This window comes from Rattus rattus, chromosome 2 (assembly GCF_011064425.1).
Source record: "Rattus rattus isolate New Zealand chromosome 2, Rrattus_CSIRO_v1, whole genome shotgun sequence".
NCBI lineage: Eukaryota > Metazoa > Chordata > Mammalia > Rodentia > Muridae > Rattus > Rattus rattus.
Genome location: NC_046155.1, coordinates 41517481 through 41538244, shown reverse-complemented (window position 1 = coordinate 41538244; position 20764 = coordinate 41517481). Strand labels below are relative to the sequence as shown.

The following is a 20764-nucleotide window of genomic DNA, read 5'->3' as shown; positions in this document are numbered from 1 at the left end:
ATCCCCTTACCTGACTAGAGAAAGTGAGATCATTATAGGGTTGTGTTACACCGACAACCTATTCACATCTGGGTGGCTAATGTTGATAATTACCGAGCTGGTTACTAAATCTGTCAGGTTTAGGTGAGGTGAGGCTCCCGCAGCTGGGGCTGCTGCTCACAGCTTCCCAGGCAGAGCGAGGGAGGTGAGAACAAAACCAAGAAAGGTGTGTTCGGATGCTTGGGCTCCAGTGAGACTGGTTAATTACCAGTCACTTGCTGTCTCCCTGAGTCGGAGCTTCTGGCTGAGGAACACTCGTGGATCAGACAGAATCCGACAACCTGCTATTTATTTCCACATAAAGAAAGTGGCAGGGACTAAGGCGCTGGGGACAAGTGTGGAGACAGTCTCTCGGGTTCCAGGACCACGGCCACAGGGTGCAGATAATCCTTAGCACAGGGTGGCAGTGTGTCCATCAGGGTGTAGAGACTGCTGCTGTTCCTTTTGGAGGGAACCGGGTACCGGCAGTGTGCTTGGGACCAAGTCTACTTGCTGATGGATGAAGAGTATTAATGCAGAACCTTGGATTATGTTCTAGCCACCCCCCTCCCCCCCACACACATACACAGGCCTGCGTATGAGAGAGCATCTTTCTGAGAAGCACATCCACACATCCATTCAGAGTCTCACAGGGTACAGAACAGTCTCCGACCCCTAGAGAGAGGTTGATTACAAACCGCTGGCCTGGAACACTGAAGAAACAGGTTGCAATTGGGGTGAGCACCCAAAGACTCCTGATTCCTAATGATCCTGAAATTATACTCGGTAGTCGCTTATGTGTAAACGTTTGCCAGGTTTTTCCAGAAAAAGACTCCAGTGACTCCAAGAAGCTCCTTGGCAGCCCAAGAGATGGACTCTGTCTATGCTTAGCTTCTGCTTTTAAGAGCACAGATACCTTAAAACAGGGCCGACACCAGTGGAAGGGGAAGCCCTTGGTCCTGCTAAGACTGAACTCCCAGTGAACGTGATTGTTGGGGGGAGGGCAGTAATGGGGGGAGGATGGGGAGGGGAACACCCATATAGAAGGGGAGGGGGAGGGGTTAGGGAGATGTTGGCCCGGAAACCGGGAAAGGAATAACAATCGAAATGTAAATAAGAAATACTCAAGTTAATAAAGAAAAAAAAAAACAAAAACAAAAACAAAAAACTGGGCCGACAGTTCTAATCAGTATTGGAGATAACCAGGTCCAGCCAGGAACTGGTTGACAGGATCCTCATATAGCTGAGTCCTCATCCAAGTCATTTTAAGAGTCAAGAATACAGAAGCCGCTAGTTAGTGAGTAGTGGTCACAAAAACCTTTGGAGCAGAGCAGTTTAATATTCTCCTCCAAGGCCCTGGGTCTGGCTTTCAGAAATCTACCGGTCTTATCACGAAAGGTCAAAATTCACTACTTGCCGGGCACCTATTGTATATCTGGTTCTATTGTAGATGCAAAAGAATCTACATTGTTGTAGACCTTAGCAAGTTACCTGCCCCAAACACAGGTATCTGGGACGCTGCTAACCAAGACACCTTCCCCATCCTAGTTGCTCTCCCACCACTACCCTTGCGCCAGAGAGATCAAAGCCATTCCACCCAGCTGAGATAGCTGGTGACAAGAGAGAAAGCCAACAGTAGTACTACTCCCTGTGGGCAAAGCAGGAAGGGTGGGTGGTAGATGCAGACGCCCTGAGCAGGTGGGTGAGGCTCAGCCCTGGTGGGTGCTTCCGGAGAGAGGGTTAGGTAGAGTGAGGCCTCTGCCTGCTTGGGGGGCGCGGATGTGGGGAATCAGACTCTGCCCGCAGTTGCCTGGGCCGCTGCGCCTGACCGCCGAGCTGCGCTCGCCTGCTCCCCGCCCTCTGGGACCGTGGTGAAGCTCTGTTCCCCATACTGAGCAGTCCCCGGGAGGCGCTCGGACACGTCCCTTGGCTGGATAAAGATCGACTCGGAGCTCGCTCCCCAGCGAGAAATCTCGCCATCGGCGTGGCTCGCGCGGCCGCTCCGGCCCGGCCCGGGAGACGCCTGATCGTTATCTGGGAGGCAGAAAGAAGGCAGCGCCGCCGCCACCCCCAGCCCTGCGCGCGGGGTGGCTGCGGGGTCCTGGGGCTCTCCGGCCTCCCCTCCCCCGTTGCACTGCCTTCCCCGCGCTCCACCCCCCCTGGGGACATCCGCTTCCCGCCCGCCCGGTCCCCAGTGTCCCTGAAAGGCGCCCTCTCCCCACTCGCCAGGCCCCGCTGCCTCCTGAAGGTTACGCGGCGCGGCGGCGGGGCGCGGCAGAGCACGGGGGGCACCCGCCCTCGCCGCCGCCCGCGCCGCCGCCCACCCCAATGCCCGCCGCGCCGGGCCAGCCTGGCTGCCGGCTGCTGCCACCGCAATCCCGGCTCCTAAATCAGCGCGGGGAGGCGCCCCTTCCCCCACCCGGCTCCTCGGGCTCCCCGGGCCGCGATTGGCCGCGCGTGCGCCCCCCAAGCTTGGGCCCCGGCTCCAGCTGCCGCGCCATTGGCTGCGGGCCTCCGCCAGCCTTTACATAAGCCCGGGCGCGCTCGAGTGGAGTTGTATAAAGCGAGCGCGCGGCGTCGGGGCGGGAGGCTCGAGGCCAGCCCGGGACCAGGGCTAGGCGCTGCAAGGCGGCGGCGCCGGCGGCAGAGGCGGCAGTGAGTGCCAGCGCTCCGACGCCCCCAGGCGGTGGGGCTGAGAGAGCCAGAGGATGGCTCCGAGCGCTGACCCGGGCGTGAGTATCCGCTCCTGGAGCCCCCACCCCTTCCGGCGGAGAAAGTTTCTCCAGCCCAGCGCACCCCTCCCCGCACGCCCCCAGGGGTGGCGGGGATGCAGCTGGGGACCTGGGAAGATCGGGACCGCGAAGGCGGCGACGCTGTTCCCAACTTGCCAAGAGGCGCTGGACTCGATTGGCGCGCAGATCCTCCCGGCGGGCTGGGGGCAAGGCGGGCGCTGGGCTGGAGGTGGTGGAAGAGAAAAGAGCCGAGGTGTAGGGTGAAAGCCCACAGTTGGCGGAAAACGTGTTAGGAGCACAGAGGATGGAGGTCAGCGATTTGAGAAGGGGGCAAAGGGGCTAGTAAGGGGCGGAGCAGGTGAAGGCTGTGCTGGGGGTACCCCGGGAGTCACCCAGCTGGCGGGCTCAGTTTGGGGCCGACTAAGCTACCAGCCTCGGCCGATTGCCAACGCTTCCAGGTTGGGGAAGATCCCCCGGGGCATAGCTCTTCTCCGGGGAAGCCGAGCTGTCTCCCCTGCACAGCGCTGAGTGGCAGAGTGCTCCCGGAGCCAGCCCGGTGCACGGCGTAGCTGCCAGTCGCCTTTTGCTGGACCGAGGTGTGGTCTGGCTTTCAAGCTGGGGCTTTTTCAAAGCAAGCTCTTTTCCGGCTTTCTAGGGGAACCATGGGGTCCCCCTTGATCTTATGGAATCACATAAAGGTTTTGGTGGGGCGGCAGGCAGGCTTGGGGGCATGCCCAGCAATGCAGCGTGCTTCTTTTGCAGCACAGTAGTTGGGAGCCCTGGTTAGTCCCGCTTCTGCAGAAACCAACTAAAGAATCCAAAGTCATTCCAGCCGGGATGGGAGCCTCCCTAGGGGTGGGGGTGGGGGGCTTCCTTCTCGAATGACTAATGATTACTATTGCTATTGGGTGGGCTCACCTACCGTGGCATCTGTGCATCCCAGGGGAGCTTCCGTTCTTCTGGAAGCATTCACGAGTTGCACTTGAGGTACCATCTGGGATGGGTGCAAGACTTCGAAAATGAAGCCAATTGGGGAAGAAAGCAAGAAGGTTCCCAGAGTAGAGGACAGCTGTGTGATGCTGTGTTGAACCTGGGAAGAACTCCTGGGGAAAAGCTATCAGGGGAGATTTGAAACTGTGATAACTTGGGACAGCAAATACTCCCGTAGAATTAAGGCAGATCCGGAGAGTTGAACAGTTCCTCACTCAAGACAGAGAAGTGGAGGGTGGAAAAATGGGAATATAGACAGTTGCCCCAATATGGTCTTCAAGAGGGCGGTGTGTTCTCTCTCTCTCTCTCTCTCTCTCTCTCTCTCTCTCTCTCATCTGTCTTGGTTAAGAAGCCTCGTCTGGAGGCAGGTTCTAAAGTCGATTTAGTAGGCCATGAAGGGAGTTTAGTTCATGGTGCTGGACTAGAGGGCCAAGAGTAGAATGCTTTGGTCTCCAATTGGTGCTGAGGGACTCCGGAGAAGATTGAAGGCTGCTGATGACTTCAGCTATTTAGCCATTCACCTTCCTCCAACCCTATCCATGGGGTTGTGTTCAAACTCCTTGGATCCTTGCTTTAGGCTAATGATCTTATGTGCGGGTTACCAGTCCATGCCCAGCCTCCCCACGCCACCACCATGCTCCATTCCCTGTTTGCCTGCAGTCAACATTTCTCTGCTGCGATTCCCAAGACCTTCTTTCCATTAGGGATTTGTGCAGTGAAATACATGCTTGTTGCCCTTTCTTCCTTTCTCCATCTGGGCTGCACCTGGCACTCTGAACCCTGATGTTTATTCTTTGGCACCAGAGTGTTTGGTTAAGATATCCTGTGGTTGCACGGAGGAGCCCTGTGAATGAGTATAGACCCATGGCCCGTGTAATACTGAGACCGAAACACAGATTCTTATAAAGAGACTAGACCACCAACCAGGAAATACTTCTGTTAAACAGGTTGTGACCACCGGGGGTTGGTCTTCAAGCTCCCGTGCCTCCTTGGAAGTCAGTGGAAGCTTGGAGGTGGAACAGGCTGCTTGGTAACCAGTAGGGGGCACCAAAACCACCTAGCTCGGGAATGGTGACTTGTTTCTTACCCTTCACTGGCCATAGTAACTTAATGCTTTAAGAAAGCTCAGGCCACAACCCCCACAACAATCACCCATTGTGATTGGGGCACTTCTGCCATGTGTTCTGTGGACTTCAGGTGATCCTGGGACGACCTCAGATGCAATGGGGTGGGAGAGCTTGCACATAACTCCACTTGCTCTCTGAGATCACTGTCTTCTGCTTGGTATCTGTGTATTCTTTGAATTCTGGGAAACCTAAGAATATTCAAGACTAGAAAAAGAGAGATTCGGGAGGCATCTAGTCCACCTCACCCCATCCCCAACATCCCCATGTACAATGTATTTACAAAAAATTCAGCAGAAATAAAAACAAGTGTCTTGCCCAAGGTCACATGGCTGCTTGGTGGAAGAGATGGGGCCAACCCCCAGGATTCCCAGTTCCCTCTTTGGAGCTTTCTCCACTCCAGTGACCTGCTTCTTCTGTGCTGTGAAAATGGACATATGTTTCTACACAGTAGGCGCTGGTAATTACTGACTGGCCAGGCTTGGCTATACTGATAGCTCTAGCAAATTTAGGGAAATTTTCTTTGCAAGGAAGGCAAGGGCAGATAAAGCTGTCTTAATGAACATTCGCAGGCTGTGGAAATCCCAGGTTTTCCTCTCTCCTCCCTCCACTGTCCTGTCTTATTGTTCTAAACGATCTTTAGGCAAAGCCTATGCAACTCCATGGGATGAAATCAGAAAGGGGCAGGCCCTCACCAGACAGTCTTAGAACCTAAGCCAAGGCTCGGACATCCTTTAAGGCAGGCCGGAACAGTCTCTGTGTCCTGCAGTCACATCTCTTCTGGTGGGACCTCTCAAACTCAGATCCCAGGTAAACTAAAGAACTCCCAAAGAGTGTTTCCAGGTGCCCTTCCTTCATCCTTGCCGCTCTCAGCTCAAGGTCACCATAGTAGAGGCTGTGGTCTCAAACAATCCCTCCTCTCCTGGCATCTGGGACACCTAGAAGATGCTCTCATTTCGGATGTCCTTCTGTTCTGCTGCTCTGGTCAGTCCATAGCTAAACCCCCTTTCCCCACTACCACCCAGTTTCTTTACATACTGCATGAACTTCCGTGGGGTTGGTTCTTCTCGGAGCCTCGGCAGATTTGGTGGCCTGTCTTTATCAGGAACCCTGCTGCCATCCCAGAATTCTGAGAAGCAAAATTCCCCCCTGCCCCCGAGGCTCACCTAATGGATGCTTGTTGCCAAGGAAAATGCTTAAGACTGTTCAGCAGTCCAGTCTCACAGAGAAGGTGGGTCTTCATCCATAAGAAAGGAGGGAGGTGAGGATGTTGGCCACCAGATACAGAGCCCCTTTCCCTAAGTGCGATCCCAAGAACTGTGTGTGAGACCTTCGTCAGCCTATTTAACTTCTTCTCGGTCTTCATCTGATTCTACATGAGGTCAGAGGAGTATAATTTCATCCGGTATAGGAAGAATATAGGCTCTTCCTGTGAGGGTAGGTGAGCAAAGATGGGGGGAGATGGTCTTTGGGATGCATCTCTCTAGGTGTGATGCAAAGAGCCAGTCGTTTGGAAGGGGCTATTAGTGCTGGATCACTGGGAATCTTTTCCCAGTGGAATCTGGGATCTTTTCCTCTGCAGCCAAGGCCACGTGTTGAGGTTTGCACATCAACTTCTGGTCATGGTGACATCAGGACTTATGAGCAAAGTCTGACTGGCAGGTCTCTCTCTGATCCACTGCTGGATTTTTCACTTTGGGGTTCTGCCATGCTTGGGGAAAAGAAATTTTACAGGTCCCAGGATAATTCTGAATGTGATGGAAGGCCCTGAGCTATTGATTCCTGAGGAAGGATCTTTCTGCTGGGAGAAGCCTTCCTCAGAGCCCAGTGATTTAAGAGTGCTGACAAATCCATGCTCACTGAGCCTCCTGCAGGCTGCAGATAGGCTCCCAGGCCAGCCTGGACTCCGCTCTGGATTTCTGAAGAGTCTGGCTGGTTGCTTAGGGGACATAAACCTGTGAACTCTCCTTCGGAGAAAGTATGAAATCAATTGGTTCATTATCACACCAAACACACTCTGGACCACTTAGGGCGTTTAAGAAATAAGAAGTAGCGGAGGGCTGTGAGATTGGGTTTGGAACATATACAAAAAGGTGTGAAGGGTTAGAGGAAAAACAGTAAAGAATGGGTAGAGAGACCTTTATTCCCCTAAGCTCCTCCTGTTCTTGGCCCCACTGCAGCCTAGACAGTGACTGGAGAGGTTACTTAAGCCACACCACCCAGACTTTTGGCAGTGTCTAAAGATAATATATTGCCACAATTGGAATAAAGGACGCTCCAAGCCTCATCTGGTGGGAGAGAGGCCGGGATGTTGCTAAACATCCTTCAGTGTACAGGGAAGTCCCTGCACCGCTGATTATCTGGCCCCAGAGCTCTACGGTACCAAGGCTGGAGCACAGCAGTGCGTTACAGGTGGTAGAGATTTTGGAAGTGTTCTCATCAGCTCTGTTTCCTAGCTGAGGACACTGAGATCCAGAGGGGAGGGGGGACCAGGCAGAGCCCCACAGCAAGTGGATGGCGGAGCTCGTCTGGAACTCACATCTGCTCCTTTGAAGCTGGCTTACCCAAACTCTCCCAAAGTTGTTGTGAAGAATAATTATGAGCTGTGAAAACACTTAGAAAATTACAAGTGGACTATTATTAATACTGCTATTATTACAGATTTGGAGGGGGGGTGGAAAGTTCTGTTTCTCAGGTGCTGACTCCCAGCAACATTGGGCCAGTCATTCCCCATGTCCCATGGTGCTTTGTGTGTGCTTGCGGTGGGGGGGGTGGCCTTAACAAAAGATAAGAATCAGAGTCCCTATTAATAGAGGAAAGTCAGAAGATTGCCCTTTCAAAAATGCTAGACACCTAGAAAGAAAGAAAAAAAAAGGAAAGAAAAAAAAAAGGCTAAAATTTTTCCTTGAAAGAAATCGGATGGACTTTGTGCGAAACAAAACACTCCCTTTCTTGGAAACATTCCAGCCCCCTGGCCCCGTACGTTGGTTCCAGCCCAGGAAATCTGATCAACATCCGGAGGCGAAAGCGATAGCCTCCACAAATGACAGGCGACTGGATTTGTCCCCATTCTCTGGGGCAGGAGAGACTGTGACTTCTCTGCCACCCTTTCTGCTGGGGGCAGGGCAGGAGGGGGCAGCCTGCACTGGGAAGTTCTACAGGGAAGTTCAGGGAGGGATGGGGAGGCGGGGCGCTAATTAGTAAAACCTTGTTTACTTAACAGACATATTCTTAAAGATCTCTTCCAAGGGACGTTTTGACATATTGCTTTAATTAGCCACGGAAGAATGGAGAGTGCGGAGAGTGTAAAATGACCCTCACCGATGTTTCCAGTTACTCTTATCTTTGTTTGCACCTCACAAGTACTCTGACAAGGTCATGGAATCGCTGCTGAGCTAAGGGACTGTCCTGGTGACCAGAGGAGGGACCATGGGGATGTTTCTTTCCTTGCCTTTGCCAGGCTCCTTCCGGTTAGAGCATTGATTTCAGCGGGGTTTTCTGCCTGAGCCTCCTGGCTTTCTTTGTCGCACCTGTGTCTTAAATGAGCCACCGTGTCCTGCAGATCTTACTGAAGCTCTCAGGAAAGGCACAGGCCTGAGTGCTTGGATTTTTTTCCTCGTAACTCAGAGGCAAAGCTCTTGTAGGATAGGCGGTCACAGCCCCACTCGAGGTTTTCTGCGTATAACTGGAGAGTGGTTATCTCCTTGTGGCCAGGGTTAGAGAAGGAAGTCATTTAAGGCTTCCTTGGAGGCCTAAGGTTACTTGTGTTGGAGAATGAGGTTTTATTACTTAGACCCCTGCCTGAATGCACTGGAGGCCCTGAGCCCTAGGTGTCAGGAAACCAGTCTCCTAAGCTGGGCCATATCTCCTTCTGTTGCTTATAGTGGAACCCCTTCTTTTTGAAGTCAGCTCATCTTTACCCCGGCCACTAAGAGCAGCTTCTGTTACACTTCACAGCCCCTTACCTCTCACCCGAAGAGGCCTTTGCAAAGATAGAAACAAGAGTCTCCAGGGAGATGCTGAGCTGCAAATGGTGTGGGGGGTGGTGGTGGGGTGGGACACAGCACGAGTTGCTCACATGCACAGATTCAGCACCGAGGACAGCGCCTGACATAGACCAGGTCCTAGTACACGGGAATGGGGAGCGTAAAGGTGGATTAGAAGTGGCCTTTCCAGGGCAGAGGTGGCCTCTGGCATTAAGGTGGATCTCCAAACTGGCCTCACTTGGGGAGACCTGCTTCTCTTTCCGCTCCTTCTGAAAGCTAGCCTATGGTATCAGAGCCATGTACGTCTCCAGGACCCTGCTAATTAGTAGGGTCTGCGAATCCTTTGCAAGGTCCATTCAGTAGGACAGTGGTCATCTATGAGCCTGAAACTGGACTGAGTTTCCTTTCCTCTTCACCATCTACAACTGCTTCTCCTCCCTCTTCTCCCACTCCAAGTAGCTTCTCCAATGATCCCTTCAAGCAGCCTTACCCTGCTTTGGCCCATGGAACAGAAGAAAACTTGGATTTCCACTGAAGACAAACCAGAGACTGAATCTTTGTCTCACCCAACCATTCCCGAGAGGAGACTCTTAAATAGCAAGGCCCACTAATGCATTTTAAATGATTTCAGGGGGGAAAAAACTCTGACCCATAAACTCTTAGGTCTGGAAAGAACTTTGGAGGTCATCCAGTGGCCAACACTTCCCCCCACACCAGGCTGTTCACATCTCCTCTGGGGCACTGCTCAGAAGCACACTCGACGTCTTGCATGCGGCTGCCCCAAAGCTAAATGCCCTTTTGGAAAATGCAAGTCTGATCAAGTCTCGGCCTTACTTCAAAACCTCCCTACAGTGTGACTCCGGCTCCTTCCCTTGGCATTGCAGGCTCTGTCAGACCCCAGCTGCAGCCTCTACACAATGCTATCTGCTATCCTCTCCAGATCCTCTCCCTCCCCATCTCCCTCCACCCTGGCCAGACTCTGCATTTCTGGAAGCAGCAATTGCATTCGCAGCATGCGCTGATCTGTCTCACATGCATGCTTCTGATCCATAGGTTTCTGCCACTTGGAATCCCAATTCACCAGCTCCAGGGACCCTCTCCTGTCTGACTTCTCTGCTCACTTCACTCATTAATCCCTCCCTCCCACTGGCTTCATCTAGTCTGTACCTGTTGCTGCTCTGAACTTAGCCCATGAGGTTGTGTGCAAAGCTAGCTCCTTGAGTCTGGGGACCGTGCCTGGCTTGTCATTTCTAACCTGGTAGGTAGGCTTCTCCTACGTGTTTGAAGAATGAGTGTGTGTATCTAAGTGTATTGAGGGCTTCTGCGTTTTGAAAGCAGTGTTTAAGGAGCCAAAGAACTCCTCTGGGGTCCCTAGACAAATTAGTAACAGAAGCAAGTCTATTCCTCAAAGTCTTACAGTCCAGAGCATTCCGCTCAACATTTGACAGCTGCTCCTGGAAGGGGCACCTGCGTGCCTGGCCCCTTCTCCTGAGATGCATTTGTTCAGGCGGCAAGCATCTATTACTAGCAGTAATAGTGTGATCACTGTTACCGTTACCTACCCTGTGTGGGCGTTTGCTACGACCAGCACTGTGCCCAGAAGGTAACACGCATTCCTGTCCGTCCACTCTCACCAGTCTTACAAGCCTGTCCTCCCATTTTACAGGCCAGGAAGACTGAGCTGTTGATAATATTTAGTAAGATCCTTGCTTGCCTTGGGTATAAGACCAGCGGTTTCCACGCATCTCTCTTATTCACAAAAACTGTCTCATTAGCAGAGTGCTCTCTGTAACACGAACTGGCCTGGGTCTCTTAGGCTCTCTTTTGCCTTTTTCTGGAAAAGATTCATCTTTCCTCCTTTATACACTGTATCCAGCGCTGTCTAGAGCTCTTTCTTCATGGGAGGAGGCCGTGCTGGGGGACAATGTGTAGGATAGGGTCACTGGGAATGTAGCCTGGTGGTGTTTGCCTAGCATGCACAAGGCTTTTAGGCCCCATCTTTAGCACCGCAGTGGGAGGAAAGATGCACAGGCTGTGTGCCTCCTGGGCTGGTGGGTGGGTGTGTGAGATGTAGAGGTCTGGAGTTTTCCCAAGCTGGCCATGCGGGGGACCAGCAGGGGGAGCAGGGTGGAGAAACAGAACTAAGGCATTAGAATGCACATTCCACAGCACTGGGGTTTTCTCTTGTTCTCAGTGTTTTCCTGGTGACCAGCACAGAGCATGGCATTAAGGGGGTCATAAACAATCCTGAGCAGGTGGATGGATGGATTGATGGATGGATGGTTGGATGGATGGATGAGCAAATGGTACCTCCAGTATTCCCCTCTTGAATATTCTCTGCATCTAGCCCTCTCTTGGTCCCCTTCATACTTTTTTTTTCTTTTCTTTTTTTCGGAGCTGGGGACCGAACCCAGGGCCTTGCGCTTGCTAGGCAAGCGCTCTACCGCTGAGCTAAATCCCCAACCCCTCCCTGCATACTTTAATGTAATTATTTTCTTGCTCTATTTTTTTCTTCTGGTGTTAGGAATGGGAGCTGGGCTGTGGTGAACTCAGTCAAGCACTGTCCACTGAGCCACACCTCCAGCCCTACTGTGTTCTTTTTATCATACTGTCACCTTGTCAGCCTTCATCTTTTGGACCTGGTCCCCATGAGGCCTGCTTCCCAGCATTCTTCCTGCCACATGCCCTGGTTCTACCATGCAGAGCCCAATTGTGCTACAGAACTCTGCACCCCCACCGTACACACGCTATCTCCTTGGCCTGAGACACAGCCCTCCCACTGCTCCTGCCTCTGTCCCTGTGACTGGCTCACTGATGTCTTTCTCCTCTCCTTCTGTCCCCATCCTACGTGAATCAAGACAAGCTTGGTGGAGTGAAGGAAACCGTGTACTAAGGTGTCTAGGAGTATTGATCCTGGTGCTAATTTGCTTAAATAGAAATGGTGGGTTCACTGTGTAGCAATATATAACCTTGATCAGGTTACTTAAGCCCTCTGTGCTCAAGCTTCTATATCTGTAAAATGGGAACACCACTTCCCAGGCTGCCGGTGGGGATTAAACAAGTCACCCACGTGGAGGGCACAACACCAACGTGGCCAGAGTTGGATGCATAATGCCATCATATTACTGCACACTTTGGCTTCCTGAAATTGTAGCTTTGTGTTAGTCTGTCTGCTTTGGTACAGGACAGTCTGCTATCAGCTCCGAGACAGAGAGGGAAGCAGGGGGTGAGGCAAAGGGGAGGAGTTAGCAAGAATGGAGGATGAAGGGGAGAAATGCCCATCAGACAGGATGGAGATGCTGAGAACACTGAGGGATCTGCGAGGAGACTTGACCCTTGACCCTTGACCTAGGGGTCCTGAAGGATGATGAAACATTGAAAGAATGAAGAAATAAACCAGGACACCAGAATTGAAACCTGAATGGCCGTGTTAGTTTTGAAGGATTTTAGTGAAGAACACCTTGCTTCCCTAACTAGATGGGGCAGTGGAGACTAGAGGCAGAACTCCAGTAGATAGAATGAAATGGCTCTGCGGTCACCTCTGTAGCTGGTTGGCAGGTGTTGCCTTGTTAGTGCCCTGTCCCCGCTCACTGCAGGTTCCTTTGGTAGAGCAGGCTCTCTTGCTTGGTTATGCCCAGTATAGGGCAAGTTGTCTGTACAGGGACCGAGTCCAGAGGACTCCCCAAGCAGAGTCTTCCAAAGTTTCCAGTGTGGTGGGGGATGCGGCACTGTTCTAGTGTGAGCTTTCTCACCCTCGCCACAATTGACATTTAGGGCTAGATGCTACTGTTCTGGGGTCTAGCCTGTGCTCGGAAGGACATTCAGAAGCATCTCTGACCTCTACCCAGAGGATGCCATTAGCAACTGCTTCCCCGGTTTGACTACCCAGAATGTTCCTAGTCATTGGCATCCTACTTGAAGACTATGTCTCTAATGACAGATCCTCCAGACAAGATCCAGGAGAGGAGATTGAATGCTGCCTCCCACACTGTGATCCAGGCAGCCAAGGGCAGGTCAGGGTGACAGCTGGGTCCCCCTGACCTTTGCAGATGTCTGCTCCCTGGACTGCATGTCCGCCCCTCCTCCTCAACCTTTCCTCCCTCAGTTCATACCTTCCACCCTCTGAAACCCAGCTACAGCGCCCCCCCCTCTGGGAAGTGATACCAGTTCCCTGAGGGAATCATTCAGGTACCTTTGTGGTTCCCCCTCCACGGCACCCCACACCCCGTACAGCAAATGGCGAATGACCATGTCCTTGGGACCCCCCATCCCCAGTGTCTTGCTCAAGGCCAGGTTCCTTTTAGGTCTGCAGGAAGTGTTGCTGGGGTGACTGAGCCAGGGCTGCTCTGTCAGCTCTTCTTCAGTCGTGCTTTCATTCCCAAAGCTCTTCTGTGGGTCTCTGAGGATCTGATGGCCCAGTCAGTGAGGGGCAGAACGTTCCTGCAGCTGCCGTGTCTCTTTCTGACTGTCTCGGCTGTCTGACAAGAGTCTGAGAGGGTCTGCTTTCTCTGCCCGGTTTCCAACATTTGAGCCTCTTGCTTTTGTGCGAGCGTGGGGTGTGTCCTTGCACTTTGGATAATTGCAAAAGAACTGAGCGCCCTGGAAATTGCCCTTGGAAGCCTCTCCCACAGCTGCCTGACCCCACAGCAGAGAAGCCAGGTTGCTTGGATACCAGTTTTCAGACCCAATTCAGGGGAGTCCGGAGGCCACAGAAAACTGAGAAAACTGATTTTATTTCTGCATGAGACCAGGAGCCGCATCTGAAGACTCTCCACCTTTGCTATGGGCCACCAAGCTGCTTTCCGCCTGGCCCCTTGCCAGACCTTCCCCAGGGCTGGCTGAACCGTCCTCACCATGGCCCAGGTGAGACCACGTTACAGACAAGGACATTCAAGATCAGCAAGAACGCACCAAGGTCACAAGCTGGTTTGGGCTGGGCCTTCGGGTCCAGATCCAGGTCGCTGACTCCAAGCTTTGGGCTCCCCCCTCCACTTCTCGCTGAGGATGGTTGAAAAGTTTGCTTATAGAGCATTTTAAGGAAGTTTATTACGGCGATGCAGTTCTTCCCGGAAACACAAGTCCAGCCACCACACGGTCCTTCTGGAGGAGACCTTCCTCATCCTTAGCCCCACAACCACCCTGAGGAGTTTCCATTCCTTATGGAGTGCCGGAGTGGCTGTACCTTGGAGCTCCTCCTCTTCCTCTTGCGTGCTCTGCCCCTACAGAGTCTTGCGTGGCCTTGACACAGAGCGCCGTCCTTCATTCACTGCTGATTTGCTGGGTTCCATGAGGGCAAGGGCTGGCTTGGTTCACCTTTAGTCTGTGGGACTCACACATCTCTAGCAGATGGGCTTTGTGCTACGTACTAGGTTCTGTGCAGAGCACACACTTTGTAGTGCTCTGCACCATGTGAGCATTGCTACTAGTGACTGCCAGCACGGCACTGTAATAACCCCGAGAAAATGATTGACACCCAAGCATCCAAGAAGACAAAACACCCTTCCTGCCCCTCATCCCAATCTAGGCTTGATTCTTAACCTTGTCCCCCAAGGATTCAGATGGTCACAGTAGTGTGACAGGAGAGTCCTGAGCAAGTCGTATCAAATGTGAGGTCACTCTGTGCACCCCACGCTTCTGGCTCAGGCAGTAGAAGCCTGCTCTCCTTTCTTCCCAAAACTTCCTATCTTCTGCCTCCGTTGACACTCTTCAGCTAAATGGATTTTCTTCATATACTTCAACAAGTCAATGATGAATTTCAGGAGGAGAAACATTTTTCACTTCAAATCAGATCTCGGCGAACACTCTCATCAGGGGACCGTGAGTCTGGGGCAGTGTTTTTCATCCTGGACTGCCCGTCAGCATCAGCTGGACAGATCCTAAGAAGACACAGCATCCAGACGTGACCCTCAGCCAACGAAATCACACTGAGGAGCGCATGCCTCTGCCCAGTGCTCCTAGGGACAGAGGCCATTCTTCTGGGCAGCAGGAGTTGGGCATCACTAGCTGGCAACCCTGCTGGAGGTGAGGTCCGTTGACCAGTGGCCTGGGCATTGCCTGACAGTTTGCCAGACATGCAGACCACCTGGATTAGAGCCTGCTCTAGCACAGACCCTCGGGTGACTGTCAAGCACATCGCAGTGTGAGAAGCTTTGCTTTAGAGAAGGAACGGCTTTCAGACACCCGTGACAAGCTGCAAGCCGTCTCTGCTGATTCATATTACCACTCGGACATACTCCTTCCGCCTTTCCTTCACTTCATAATATTAATAGCGGATCTCCTGTGATGGATTCTGGGAACACAGTCGGCAGGTGTCTCTTACCTTCCCCTACCTCCATTTTCTGTGTGCTCTGCCCTTTGATGGCATCTACCTCGTGTCTCCTTGACTTGACTCCCACCTCCTTGATCTGACCCCTTCGCCTCTTCTTACCTCTGTGCAGAAATCAGAGCTGGGATTTTTCTCAGTCCCTACCGGTTGCCGTAATTTTACCATGGGCTGAAGACAGCTGGTGCTTTGAGTATGTAAAGATGAACGGAGCCCGGGCAGTCTTGGGGATTGCCTCTCCCTGGGGCTGATTTCACTCCTCAGGTTTGGAGGTGAAGGAGAAGGTTCTTGAATCAATCCCAGACCTCCGGTGGAGGATATTACTTGGTTTCATGACTCTGGGAGCTGCAGCATAGAACCTTGCTGTTCGGCGACGTGTGGTTTATAGAGAGAGCAGCACCATGACTGCCACTAGGGAACATGTTAGAAATACAGAATCCTAGGCGCCCTGACAGAGATACTGAACCAGAATCTGCATTTTAACAAGACCACCAGATGACTCATGGTCACAGTAAAACCTGAGAGGCATGAGCTACTGGTATGGAACAGTGTTTCCCAAGTTTTACAGCATATTGAAATCATACGGTAACTTTTAAAACTCAATGCCCAGGTTCCATTCTAGGCCAGTTGTGTCCGACGGTCTTCAGATAAGATTCATGATTCTGCACTTTTTAAATTGCGGTCAAATACCCACAGCATAAAATTTACCATTAAATCACAACCAAAAATTCACCTTGATGGTGCAAAGCCTACTGGAGGCATTGTGCTACCATCCCACCGTCCGTTTGCAAAACTTAATTCATCTTCCCGTCTGAAACTACAGGCATCAAGCACCAGTCCCCACAGCGGTTCTCCACAGCCTCCAGAAATCTCATTCCTGTCGGTATGCATCCAGACTACTCCCAGTACCTCATACAAATGGAGTCACATAGCGTCTGTCCTTCTGTGACTAACTACCTTATATACCTGCTAAAGTGTCTTCGAGGATTTGTCTACATTGTAGTGTTGGCCAGGATTTCTGTTCTTGTCATGGCTGAATAACATCCTATGGTTCACCTATGCCGTGTCTCTTCATCCGTCCACAGACACTGGGATAGCTTTCATCTTTTGGCCTTCCTGCTTACGACTGCTGCCCTGTACGTAGATGTGCGGATATCTATTTCTCCTGGATTCTCCCAGAAGCCCTTGCTCTTGCTCCTCCATCAAGCAGCCTGTGGTGAACTGTAAAAGGAGTCCATTACTCTCTTGAGGCAGAAAACTCCACTAAGTCGTGGACGTCAAGAGGCCCACGTCTTTGTGTTGCATTTAGGAACACCTGTCAAACAGACTATCAGGGGCCTGCATATTCCAAAGTCACCAAGTGTCTGAGAGACCACTCTTTAAACAAACAACGAGAGCCATCCAGAGTTTCTGTGGTGAAGTTGGTGTGTGTTGGCCAGGCAATGGCTTAGGGATGGGTCTGATGGCCCCCAGAACGAGTGCTGAGTTTTCCTGCACTTTCTTAACAAGGCCAAAGCGTTTAGATGTGGATTCTCTAGCCACTTAACCTATCTGGATTGGACAAAACACCGAAGGTGAGCCACCGAACCTTCAGGTCATTAACCCGTACATGAGCTCCTTTGTCACATGGAGGCCATCCTCCCAGAAAAGGAGCCAACTATTCCTAAGCCAGGAGAGCGGGTTGCACAGAAGGGAAAGATACCCCAGCATACAGTCAGTGCAATCATGTTTTTAAATGTCTGTCTCTTCTTCCGGTTTTGGGGTGCCCACTCAGAAGTGGAATTTCTAGACCACATAGAAGTTCTCATGTGAGGTTTTTGAAGAACCACGGCACTGCCTTCTCGCACTGCTGTACTATTTCCCCTCCCCGCCAGCAGGCCCAGGCCCTCAGCATCCTCACCAGCATCTGTTATTCTCTGGGTTTTTATTATTGTTGTTGTAGTCAACCAGTGGGAGTGAAATATGTCATTGTGGTTTCGATCTGCATTTGTATATAATTAGTGGGGTTTCTTGCTCTTGTGGGCCATTTGCATATCTCTGGAGAAATGTCTAGTCAGGTCTTTTTGCCCACTTTGAATCAGGTTCTTTTTTTTTTTTTCCTTTTTCTTTTCCTTACTTTCTTTTTTCCTTTTTCCTCTTTTACTTCCCCTCCCCCTCCCCCTCCCCCTCTCCCTCTTCCCCCCTCCTTGGCTGCTGTGCTGCAGGAGTGTTTTATTGATATACTGAGGATGGTAAGACCCTATCAGATGTATCGTCTGCAACTGCTTACACCTTCTGTGGTTGACTTTTCGTTCTTTAGCGCGTGTTCTTTGATGCACTGAAGTCTCTAATTTTGATAGAGCCCATCTTGCCTAATTTTCCTTTGTCATCTGTGGCCCGGGTGTCTTCTCTAAGAACTCGTTGCTAGGCATGAGAATTTTGTGAAGTTCCTCGTGTGATGTCAGTGTTCAGCCAAGACTGTGCAATGCTTCTTAAATTTTAACATATCTACAAATCGGGCGAAATCTTGTTGGAATGGATATGCTGACTTAGTAGGTCCTGGGTGGGACCCAACAATCTGCATTTCTAATAGGCTGCTAAATGATGCTTCTGACGGTCTGTGGGTGGTCTGTGGGTGGACCACTCTGAGTAGCCAGCACGCGGAGGAGCAAGCCAATGACAACCTCCATCCTGAGAGGGGCGGGGCAGGTGCTTCTCATAAGCTTCCCCACTGTTGCTGTTTCCTAACCTGTCATCAAGATAACCCCCTCGCTTCCCAAAGCTGGTCCTGAGCACTCCAGGATGGGGTGTGTGGGGTACCTCTGGCATGGCGGAAGAATTAGACAAAAGGAAAACAAAACCCAAGCCTGATCCCCAGCCTACCCCAAGGATTTGGGATCTGTGCTATTAACAGTCTGCTCCCCTCCAGCCCTGGTCCTTTAGGGGGAAATAGTATAGAGGGCCCTTCTGGAAAGTTGTTTTCTTTTAAATGGGTTTAATAGCCTCAGAAGGGAAAACCATACAGGTTGGTATGAGCTTTGCAGAAGCAGTTTGTGGTCACATGGAGGAGACTTCTGAATATCTCCTTTAAAAACCTTCCTTTCACCCACCGTAGAGTCTTGGTGCCAGAAAGGCCCCTCAGAGGTCTCTTCCCAAACCTTTATTTCAAAGGAGAGAGTGGGAAACTCAGTGGTATTGGAACTCGTCAGGATCACCAAATAAAGTTGAGGTCAACCCATAGATACGGTTTTCGCCCCTAGAGAAAAGACAAAAAAAAAAAAAAAAAAAAAAAAATCAAGAGACTGGGTCACATGACTTTGCCCATTTTAGAACTGTTTCCAATTAGGTACCTATCACCTGACTGGGATCTGACCTCTGTCACAGTGACCCCAAATTGTAGCTGCAAGGGAGCCAACAAGCTGCTGGAGGCAGCTCTCACTGCAGGTGCCCCAGCTGCTGCCAGTCGGATTTGGCTCTCAAGTAGAAGTTCACTATTGTCCCTTGGATAGAAGTCATGCTATCAATAAAGTAAAATAAAATAAAAAATCACCTTCAGATCCGTGCTACACTTCATAACCCCCACCCCCACCCATTCCTTTATCCACTCACACCTGCTTGTAAAGGTGCTTCTGGATTTCCTTATCCAGTCCTGCTTGGCTGCAGAACCCCCGATAGCATGGGCTTGTCTTTAGTAGGAGACGCTGTCTTAGCCAGAGGACTCTTCATTTGGAATGACCTCATTTGGTATCTTGGCACCGTGGGAGCACATGGGCTCCCAACATGTGCACTTTGAACATGCTACAAGAACCTCCTTTAACGATGGATCCTACATGGTGTCTACCCTCCGATGGAGCGCTGCCTCTGCGTTTCTCTACAGCAAGACATCAGGGAGGCTTCAGATTCTGTGTAGATCTAAAGGCAGTGGCTGGGCCCCCCGTTTTGGCCTCTGGGTCCTTGACCTGGAGCACAGGCTCATCTTCTGGCAAGAGCATCTGTCTCCATATGGGGAGACAGTCTTCAGATCTCCCTCGCTCTCCCCTCATTAAGATGTCAGTCCAGCTCAGCCTTGTTCTCTGCTGCCAGATGCTCTGACAAGCAAGCAGCCAAGTTCTAGCAGGAGGAGGCTCGCCGCCTTCCGAAGGCAGGAGGGTAGCGCTTTGCTGCTGGGTTGGATCTCCGAGGGCTTTCTGGAATTCCAAGAGAGTCTCGGGGACATTCTGTGAGGTCCAATTCTCTGCCGATGGATGGCAGAGACTCAGAGTGAGCTAGCTTCAGCCTTCCAAATGTCTTTCGCTCTCACTCAGAGCAGGTGGAGTGCTACCTCCCGGCCATTCTCAGCTGTCTCCTGGGTGAGTGCCACGGGCTCCCATGGTCCCAGGCTGTTTGGCAACACCCTGAGTTATGTTAGAGATATAATAATGAATTATACAATGCATTATACATAATTAATTTATAATAAAACACACACACACAATGGTTTAATTTCTCCAAGTGAATGATGTGCTACCCGCCAGACCTTGCTGGAACGCATCCCTTGACTGCCTCTTAGTCTGGAAGCGATGGCCAACAGCCCTTGGGAGGGATCTTGTCTTGAGGAAACTGCCAGGCTAACCCTGGGGTTTGTCCCACAGGAGAGCAATCTCTCACTACCTCTATTGTTGCTCTGGACTCAGTGATCTGTGGGCGGGGGCACCCCCACCTCTGCATTGAAATCTGTTGTTTTTCTCATTCTCTCAAAGTATAGGGCATCCTTCCTTCCACCTTCCATCCCTTCCTCCCTTCCTTCCTTCCTCAAATATGTCCCGACTGCTCTTTGCATAACTTATTCTTACCTTGGTGCATATCAGTAAGTAGTACAGACAGATATCTGCAGCAAGGTGGATCTTGTACTCTAGCAGAGGATGACAGTCGGTAACTGAGTGAGGCAGTGGTGCATGTGGTGCAGTGACTGGTGCTGCAGAAGGGAAAGACCAGGACCAGTGGCCCACTGGGACGGAGGCACGTGGCAGTTTTAGGATAGCAGACACGAAGCACAGAAAAAGCAGCTGAGACAGGAGCATGCCCACACGGCCTCTGGGGGGCTGGATTTGCCCAGCTTGTGGGCTCTGGAACCTTTCAGTAAAGCCTGTAACTTTTGCTTTCAGATGGTCAGGATGGCTTTGCTCCTGCTGCCACCCCTGTGGCTTCTGCCTCTCACTGGGGGATCCCAGAGGGCTGAGCCCATGTTCACTGCGGTCACCAACTCAGTTCTGCCCCCCGACTATGACAGCAACCCCACCCAGCTCAACTACGGAGTGGCAGTGACGGATGTGGACCACGATGGGGACTTCGAGATCGTCGTGGCAGGGTAAGTGCCTCCCACCCTGAGTCTGACAGATGTATTAATCAGCTTTCGCAGCAGCGACACGGTTGTGTGACAGTAACTCCAAACCACAGTGCAGTGGCCGCCAATGCTTGTTCTTGCTTGGGTCTGCCGTCCTTGTGGTCAGCGCCAGCAGGACTGGCAGAACCGCAGTTCTGGGATGCCGTGGCCTGGCCCTTTGCAAAGCAAGGGTATGGGGGAAATGGCAGCTTAGAGGAAAGGTATCTGCAGGTTTTTCAAGGCTGCCTTTT

General features: G+C 51.6%; 1 protein-coding gene across 1 annotated transcript; it reads left to right on the top strand.

The window, feature by feature from the left end:
- Window positions 1–2587: 2587 nt before the first annotated feature.
- On the top strand, window positions 2588–20533 carry LOC116891180 (cartilage acidic protein 1-like). Its single transcript, XM_032891997.1, has 2 exons — window positions 2588–2750; window positions 20296–20533. Exons 1-2 carry the CDS (start codon window positions 2727–2729, stop codon window positions 20500–20502), a joined length of 231 nt encoding a protein of 76 aa, XP_032747888.1. The 5' UTR covers window positions 2588–2726; the 3' UTR covers window positions 20503–20533.
- Window positions 20534–20764: the final 231 nt, after the last annotated feature.

Coding starts and splice junctions, on each gene's coding strand:
- LOC116891180 (XM_032891997.1), top strand. CDS start 2,727: ATGGCTCCGAGCGCTGACCCGGGC. Junction 2,751..20,295: donor CTCCGAGCGCTGACCCGGGC/GTGAGTATCCGC, acceptor TTTTGCTTTCAG/ATGGTCAGGATGGCTTTGCT.